The sequence below is a fragment of the Benincasa hispida genome, unplaced genomic scaffold (assembly GCF_027475165.1).
Source record: "Benincasa hispida cultivar pf3 unplaced genomic scaffold, pf3_genome.v1.1 HicScf417, whole genome shotgun sequence".
Classification (NCBI taxonomy): Eukaryota; Viridiplantae; Streptophyta; class Magnoliopsida; order Cucurbitales; family Cucurbitaceae; genus Benincasa; species Benincasa hispida.
In genome coordinates, this window is record NW_028326511.1 from 19,221 (window position 1) to 29,000 (window position 9,780).

The 9,780-nt window shown below is 40.6% G+C and overlaps 1 protein-coding gene across 1 annotated transcript; it reads right to left on the reverse strand.

Moving 5' to 3' along the window:
• Positions 1-3,782: 3,782 nt before the first annotated feature.
• Positions 3,783-4,568, reverse strand: LOC150030237 (uncharacterized). Its single transcript, XM_090309920.1, has 2 exons — positions 4,308-4,568; positions 3,783-4,205 (listed from the first exon to the last, which is right to left on the reverse strand). The coding sequence occupies exons 1-2, from the start codon at positions 4,566-4,568 to the stop codon at positions 3,783-3,785; spliced, it is 684 nt and encodes a 227-aa protein (XP_090166046.1).
• Positions 4,569-9,780: the final 5,212 nt, after the last annotated feature.

A 9,780-nucleotide genomic window follows, 5' to 3' on the forward strand; every position in this document is an offset into this window, starting at 1 on the left:
CCTCTAGAGTGACACCAGCGAGATCCTCTAGAGCGACACCAGCGAGATCCTCTAGAGCGAGATCAAGCTTTTCCTGGCAAATTTTCATCCTAGCGATACTCACCTTACCAGCGATACTCAACCCAATTCCTAGCGAGATTTCCTTCTAGAGCAAGATCGGCGAGATTCTCTAGAGCAATATCAGTGAGATTTCCTTTATAAGCGAGATCCTCATCCCCATATCTCGCTATAACTCCCACGGTCAACTAGTTGTTTATTCATCCCAAGCAGCTGTCTGCTTATGCCCTGTTATAAATTTAAAAATTCATAACTTAAAATCCAGCACTCTTTTCAAGAAACTTCCTTCTACCAAGTTGTTTAGAATTGAGTTAACTTTCTTACCTTAAAATTTCAGCTAATAATTCCTTATAGTTTGGCCTAGAACTTTCAATCTTCACCTCGGGCCCTGATTAACCCAAAGTTCTGCCTCCTCTGTACTTTCTTCACTTTTTATTCTTCTCCCTGTGCAAACTTCCTCCGGCAAGACAACCTTACAAACTAGATTCTCTCAGTTTTTGAATGGCACCGATTTCACTAAATTTTCTCATGTCAATTGCCGAAACCATGCCTTTGAAGTTCTTCTGCCAAAAACTTTTCGCTGCCTCCAGAGTTTAAGGGTTAACTGCCACGTCACCCCTCATTTAGTATGTTTTTCCTTCCCTTCCATCATAACTCCTATAAACAAACATGAATTGCTACTTAATAAATATATAATATAACATTTCTTTAGCTAAACATGCTTGTCTAGAAAACCTAGGGTTCGGGGTTTACAATCATCCCCCCCTTAAAAGAAATTTCGTCCTCGAAATTTACCTGATATGTCATTTGAAAAGTTGAGGATCTCTTCTTCATTTGCTCTTCAGGTTCCTAGGTAGCTTCCTCGATTCCATGATTTCGCCATAGCACCTTTACCAAAGGAATCGTCTTTTTTTTCTGAGTACCTGATCTTTCTTGTCCAAAATCTCAATGGCCTCTTCCTCGTAAGATAAATATTCTTTGAGCTGTATCGGTTGTGTTGCTAGTATGTGCATAGGATCAGGCACGTATTTCCTTAGTATCGACACATGAAATACGTAGTGAATATGAGCTAACTCCATCTGTAACTGCAACCTATAAGCTGCTGGACCAACTCAATCCACAATTTCATATGGTTCGATGTATCGTGGACTTAACTTCCCTTTTCTCCCAAACCGGAGAATTCCTTTCCATGGGGATTGCCAAAGAAATACCCATTCTCCGACTTCAAATTCTAGTTCTCTTCTTCCCTTATAGTGTAACTCTTTTGTCTATCGCAAGCCGCCTTAAGATTATCTCTGATAAGTTTCACATTCTCTGTTGTTTGTTGAACTAGTTCTGGACCCAATAATTGTCGTTTTCTGACTTCGTTCCAGCATACTGAGGTCCTGCAAGGTCGGCCGTACAATGCTTCATAGAGAGCCATTTCGATACTAGAATGGTAGCTATTGTTGTAGGCAAATTCAATCAACGATAAGTGTGTATACCAACTTCCTTTGAATTGTAATACACAAGCTCTTAACATATCTTCCAGTGTCTGTATAGTTCTTTCCGACTGTCCATCTGTTTGCAAATGAAAAGCCATCTTGAAATGCAATTTAGTGCCCATAGCCTTCTGTAAACTAGGCCAAAAGTTTGAAGTGAACCTCGAGTCCCGATCTGACACTATCGACACTGGGGCTCCATATTATCCTATCCCATAAATCTTAGCTAGACAGTGTAGTGTAAAAGTAACTTTTACTGGTATGAACTTAGCCGTCTTAGTTAGTCTATTGACTATTACCCAAATTCCATCAAATCCTAAGGGTGTCTTGGGCAATCCAAATAGAAAGTCCATTGTCACCTGCTCCCACTTCCACTCAGGCACTGGAAGTGGATTGAGTAATCCTGCTGGTCTTTATCTCTCAGGTTTTACTTGCTAGTTGATTATACATCGGTACACATATTCTGCTATGTCTCTCTTCATCCCAGGCCACTAGTAATATTTCTTCAAATTTCTATACATCATGGTGCTATCTGGATGCATCACATAAACGGAACTATGTGCTTCCTCTAGAATGGCTTGTTTAAGCTGTAGTTTGTTAGGCATACACATTCTCCCCTCCTTTTCTAGCACATTTTCTACTTCTAGTTGAAAGTCAACCCTGATGCCATTACTTACCTCATGAGCAATTTTCTGAAGATTAGGGTCTTCCAACTGATACTGCTTAAGGTTTTATACCAAAGTAGGCCTTATTTGGAAAGTAGCTATCATTCCTTCTGACGATTCCACTGATAAGGCGGTTCTAGAATTCCTGCACTCCTGCAATACCATACCTCTTATTAAACCAATAATGGCCTTGGGTCTCGAGGATTTCCTACTTAGTGCATTTGCTACAACATTAGCCTTACCAGGGTGGTATTCGATGGAACAGTCGTAATATTTAATCAATTCAATCCATCTTCCTTGTCTTAGATTCAACTCTTTTTTATCAAAGATATATTTTAAGCTTTTGTGATCTATAAATATTCTGTAGCACTCTCCAAATAGGTAATGTCTCTACAGCTTCAGAGCCAAAACAACTGTTGCCAACTCCAGATCATGTGTAGGATAGATGCTCTCGTGTTTCTTAAGTTGACGAGAGGCATATGCAACCACTTTCCCATCCTGCATCAGTACACATCCCAATCCTTGTCGAGATGCGTCACAATAAATCTAAAATTCTTTACCTGGAACAGGCAAGGTAAGCACTGGTGCAAATACTAATCTCAGTTTTAGCTCCTGAAAACTATGCTCATACTCCGACGAGCATTCAAACCTCATGCCTTTCTTAGTCAAGTTTGTCAACGGAAGGGCTATCTTAGAGAAACCCTCCACAAATCTCCGATTATAACCTGTCAAACCTAGGAAACTACGTATCTCTGAAACAGTCGTGGGTTGGTCCCAATAACTATTGCTTCCGTCTTTTGGGCATCTACACTAATGCCCTCTGCTGAAACAACATGCCCAAGAAATACCACTCGATCTAAACAAAAATCACATTTACTGAATTTAACATACAACTGCCTATCTCGCAATGTCTTCAATACTATCCTCAGATGGGTTGTATAATCCTCCCTACTACCAGAATACACCAGTATATCATCAATGAATACTATCACGAACTGGTCCAAGTAGGGATGAAATATCCTGTTCATAAGATCCATGAATATCGTAGAGGCATTTGTTAATCCAAATGGCATTACTAAAAATTCATAATGTCCATATCTTGTTCTAAATGCGGTTTTAGGAATGTTAGCTTCCCTCACTTTCAATTGATGATAACCCGATCTCAGGTCTATTTTTGAAAACATCGTGGCTCCTCTTAACTGATCAAACAAATCATCAATGCATGGTAATGGATTCTTGTTCTTAATCGTTACCTTATTCAACTGCCTATAGTTGATACACAATCTAAGTGTACCATTTTTCTTCCTGACAAACAATACAGAAGCTCCCCAAGGCGATACACTAGGTCGAATGTATCCCTTGTCAATTAACTCTTGCAGCTGAACCTCTAATTCTTTCAACTCAGTCGGTGCCATTCTGTACAGTGCCTGCGATATAGATGTTGTTCCTGGTACTAATTCAATAGTAAACTCCACCTCCCTGTCGGATGGTAACCTCGATAGTTATTTAGAGAATATATCCCAAAACTCCTTTACCACTGGGACATCTTCTGGGTTCATCTTTTTCCCTTGAATAACCACTACATGAGCCAATAGGCTTTACATCCCTTGTTCAACAGCTTTTGAGCTTTCATTGTCGATATCAGATTCCCCACGGCTAATCTTTTGATTCCTGGCAGCATTGCATCCTGGCCATTTGATTTTCTAAGTACTACCTCTTTCTTATAACAGTCTATTGAAGCACGATACTTACTTAGGAAATCCATTCCCAGGATAGCATCAAACTCCAACAGTTCCAAGGGAAGTAAATTAGCATAGAAGTTCTGACCATTGATCAGTACCTCACAATGATTATAACATCTATCTTCCATTATCACATCTCCCAAAGGGGTAGAGATAAATAACTCTTCAGGCATAGGTTCAATCAATCTATCTATACTAGATTCATACATGCTAGATATAAATGAATGTGTGGCACCAAGATCAAATAGAACATAAGTAGACTGTCCACATAATATAACATTACCGGTCATAACATCTGGAGACTTCGTTGCCTCCGGATGTGTCACGACGTACACTTGCCCCTACTGTTGGTGTCGACCTACGACATTCTTCTGCTTGGCACCATTTGACCTTTCGCCTCGATTTCCAACACTCTTTGGTTGGTTAACTGTGTGGGAGGTTCGCTGTTGTGCTGTTGGGACATCCCTGTTCACCTGGGGACAGTCCCTCTTGAAATGCCTTATTTGTCTACATTGAAAACATACACCTCTGCCACTATAGCATGCCCCAAAATGCCTCTTGCCACAACTAGGGCACGTCGGTCTCTTGTCTATGCTGGCTACTAACTCACCAGCTCGTGACATCTCTGATCGGCTAACTGAACTGGCTAAGGGTCTCGTTTTTCTTTTGTTGGATCCTTGCCAACTTGTTCCCCTGAATGGACTTCCACTAGTCTAAGTCGCAACTGGAGGTCGGGATCCCCTGTCTCTAGGCCCTACCACTGCCTTACTGCCTCTTGGCAACTGCTCATCATCTGCCAAACTCCGCTCAACTTGTGTTGCTGTTTCCACTAACTGGTTAAAATCTAGCCATAGACGTCACCGGAGTTCTGATTTCCTTCCTCAAATCTTCTTCAAATTTCCTGCATCTATCTCTTTCTTCAGCAATAATTGGCAGAGCATACTGTGATAACTCTGTAAATTTCTGCTCATATTCCACCACTGACATCGTTCCCTGCGTTAATCTGAGGAACTCATCCCTTTTTGCATCCCGGAACGAGCTGGGGTAATACTTATCTTTAAAGGCCTTCCTGAACTCAGGCCATAACATCACATCTGTACTGGCTCGTCTGGGGAATATCACTTTCCACCATTTCTCTACTCATTTTTGTAGTAGAAAGGTGGCTAATCCTACTTTCCTGTCCTCTGGACAACTCATAACATTGAAACATTTTTCAACTACATCCAGCCATAACTCAGCTTCAGCCGGATCGATTGTACCCACAAATGTCACAACCCTTATGGCTTTAAACCTCTCAATACCATATTTCTTCTTTGGGTCTGCTTGTGCAGAGCCCACACTAGTTGCTAATCTCTGCACTATCATGTCAAAAACTATATCTTCTAGTTGAGAATCTGCCCTTGCTTAGGGGTACTAGACTCTCCCTCAGACATCATTTCTTGACCCACTAGATCATTCACTTTTCTTTTTCCACCCGGTGGGTTCTCTCCAACATCCCAGCCTCTATTTGGTAGGGTCAGTATTCCTGCCAGCTGTCTGCTTACTCAATCTGTCACGTTGCCTCGATATTTCACCTAATACAATGTACACATGTTAAGGACTCACACTTAGGGACATGGACTTATGCATGAACTTCCCCTCTCATTCCCAAAATCTTATGCTTTGATACCAACTTGTCACACTCCCTTCCAGATTACCCTCTTAATCTAAAAGAGGATATGACCACGGTAGTTACTAGCCCTACTACCAGCACCTACCACCTTAGCCATCTAATCTAAATTCCAACCCGATGAACATTAATAATGTATGAATATGGTGCGCCTCCTTAAAATTTCAACAAAGTATAATATATAAACACATGCATATAGCTATGATATAATGTCTAAGGGGAGAAACATTCCCGAATAGGCCCAAACATCTCTAATAGAGCCCTAGTCCCTCACAAAACATGTGTACATAAACAGATCATCAATCTAAGTCCTCTTATTAAGCCGAGTCTTTAGGTGGCAAGCAGCAGTAGGATCTACCCTGAGGAATCTGATCGCTATCTGAGAAGGGAAAACACAGAAATTCTGTGAGCTAAAAGCCCAGTGAGTGACTATAAGATCGTATAACATTACACATTACATTACTATAAACATGTAAATATATTAACGAGTATCTCAAGCAATTGTCTCTAAATGTAGCTTTCATTCTTAGATATCATCAAACATCATTATTCCCTAGTTGAGAACGAGCATAAATGCTCTAGCTCCAAACGTTTATTATCGACCAAGAGACCCATACTTCAGCTTCTCATTCAAAACTGCCTACGTGCACGTCGTCATGCTAAGTACCGTCATACCTTAGGTACTTCCGCTCTGATACCTTCTCAACTGTGTCCTTTAGTATCGAGCTACTAAGATACCTTCTCAAATGTCCTTCGGTATCAAATTGGTCAGGTACCTTCTCAAATATCCTTCGGTACCGAGGTATTTTGTATCATCAAGATAAGTTCTGTTGCCTACCATCTACACAAGAACTCATTCTCTCATAGCCTTCCTCTAGGAAGCATATTTTAACATTAGAACTTAACTGTTGTAATGACTACATGACATACCTTGGCCTGTGCTACACATATACAAGCCAGGAAACATGGTTAAGTTATTCTCCATATATTTGTTGCTTGAGGAAGTATGAATTCATCATTAATGTCACTGTACTTACTTGATCTTATATGCATAAGTACTAAAGACATTAATTCACTTAGTCAGTCACCGCTCGTCAAGCTCTTAATAGTTTATACGCCTCTTCTAGCTCTTCTTGACCCAAAAGGACATAATTCTCGGTTAAACTACTTAGAATTATTAGTAAAATACCTTAATTAATTCGTTTATTAAAGGAACTTTCATCAACACAGACAGTTCTACTGATGAGATCCCCATGAGCGAGGTCAGTGAGATTCTTTAGAGCGATACAAGAAGGAGGTAGTGCTCAAAAAATCAAATGGCCAAGATGAAATGCTGACGTATGCAAATGATTGGTTGCGGGGAATTTGATATCGACAGTGAAAGCTCGGAAGCTATTGAGCAAGGGATGTAAAGCCTATTTGGCTCATGTGATGGTTACTTAAGGGAAAAAGCTGAACCCAGAAGATGTCCCAGTGGTAAATGAATTTCGGGATGTATTTCCTAAAGAACTATCGGGATTACCACCCGACAGGGAGGTGAAGTTTACTATTGACTTAGTTCCAGGAAAAACTCCCATATCGCAGGCACTGTATAGAATGACGCCGACTAATTTGAAAGAGTTAAAGGTTCAGTTGCAAGAGTTAATTGACAAGGGATACATTCGACCTAGTGTATCGCCTTGGGGAGCTCCGGTATTGTTTGTTAGGAAGAAAGACGATACACTTAGATTGTGTATCGACTATAGGCAGCTGAATAAGGTAACGATTAAGAACAAATATCCGTTACCGCGCATTGATGATTTGTTTGATCAGCTAAGAGAAGCCACAATGTTTTCAAAGATAGACCTGAGATCGGGTTTTCATCAACTGAAAGTGAGGGAAGCTAACATTCCTAAAACCGCATTTAAAACAAGATATGGACATTATGAATTCCGGGTAATGCCTTTCGGATTGACAAATGCCCCTACAGTATTCATGGATCTCGTGGACAGGATATTTCATCCCTACTTGGATCAGTTCGTGATAGTATTCATTGATGATATACTTGTGTATTCTGGTAGTAGGGAGGATCATATTACCCACCTGAGGATAGTATTGCAGACATTGCGAGATAGGCAGTTGTATGCTAAATTCAGTAAATGCGATTTTTGGTTAGATCGGGTAGTATTTCTTGGGCATGTTATTTCAGCAGAGGGCATTAGTGTAGATACCTAGAAGATGGAAGCAATAGTTAATTGAGAACAACCCAGAACCGGTTCAGAAATAAGCAGTTTCCTAGGGTTGGCATGTTATTTTCGGAGGTTTGTGGTGGGTTTCTCTAAGATAGCTCTTCCGTTAACGAACCTGACCAAGAAAGGCGTGAGGTTTGAATGGTCGTTGGGGTGTGAACATAATTTCCAGGAGCTGAAACGGAAACTAGTATCAGCACCAGTGCTTACCTTGCCTATTCCAGGTAAGGAATTTGAGATTTATTGCGATGCATCCCGAGAAGGATTGGGATGTATGTTGATGCAGGATGGGAAGGTGATTGCATATGCCTCTCGTCAACTTAAGAAACATAAGGGCATTTATCCCACGCATGATCTGGAATTGGCAGTAGTTGTTTTAGCTCTGAAGTTGTGGAGACATTACCTATTTGGAGAGTGCTACAGGATATTTACAAATCACAAAAGCTTAAAATATATCTTTGATCAAAAGGATTTAAATATAAGACAACAGAGATGGATTGAATTGATTAAAGATTATGATTGTTCCATCGAATACCACCCTGGTAAGGCTAATGTTGTGGCAGATGCACTAAGTAGGAAATCCTCGGGACCCAAGGCCATTATTGGTTCAATAAGAGGAATGCTATTGCAAGGGTTCAGGAATTCCAGAACCGCCTTATTAGTGGAACCATCAGGAGGAATGAAGCTACTTTTTAGATAAGGCCGACGTTAGTAGAAAACCTTAAGCGGGATCAGTTGGAAGACCCTGATTTTCAGAAGATTGCTGATGATGTGAGTAAGGGCATTAGGGTTGATTTTCAATTGGGAGCAGACAGTGTGCTAGAAAAGGAGGGGAGAATGTTTCTGCTTAACAAGCTACAGCTTAAACAAACCATTTTAGAGGAAGCACATAATTCCACTTATGTCATGCATCCAGGTAGTACCAAGATGTATAGAACTTTGAAGAAATCTTACTGATGGCCTGGGATGAAGAGAGACATAGCAGAATATATGGACCGATGTATAGTCTGTCAATAAGTAAAACCTAAGAGACAAAGACCAGCAGGATTACTCAATGCACTTCCAGTGCCTGAGTGGAAGTAGGATCGTGTGACAATGGACTTTCTATTTGGTTTGCCTAAGACACCCTCAAGATTTGATGGTATTTGGGTAATAGTCGATAGACTAACTAAGACGGCCAAGTTCATACCAGTAAAAGTTAATTTTACACTAGATCTAGGATATGTGGATCAGTCAATATGAAGCCCCAGTGTCGATAGTGTCGAATCGGGACTCGTGGTTCACTTCAAAATTTTGGCCTAGTTTACAGAAGGCTATGGGCACTAAATTGCATTTCAGTACGGCTTTTCATCCACAAACAGATGGACAGTTGGAAAGAACTATACAGACACTGGAGGATATGTTAAGAGCTTGTGTACTACAATTCAAAGGAAGTTGGGATACACACTTATCGTTGATTGAATTTGCCTACAACAATAGCTACCATTCTACTATTGAAATGGCTCCCTATGAAGCATTGTACGGTCGACCTTGCATGCTAGAACGAAGTCGGAGAACGATAATTACTGGGTCTAGAATTAGTTTAACAAACAACAGAGAATGTGAAACTCATCAGGGATAATCTTAAGACGGCTTGCGATAGACAGAAGAGCTACGCCGATAAACGAAGAAGATAACTAGAATTTGAAGTCGGAGAACGGGTATTTATCCGGCTATTCCCATGAAAGGAATTCTCCAGTTTTGGAGAAAAGAGAAGTTAAATCCACAATACATCGAACCATATGAAATTGTGGAACGAGTTGGTCCAGTAGCTTATAGGCTACAGGGCCGATGGAGCTAGCTCGTATACATGACGTATTTCATGTGTCGATGCTAAGGAAATACGTGCCTGATCCTATGCACATACTAGCAACACAACCGGTACAGCTTAAAGAAGAT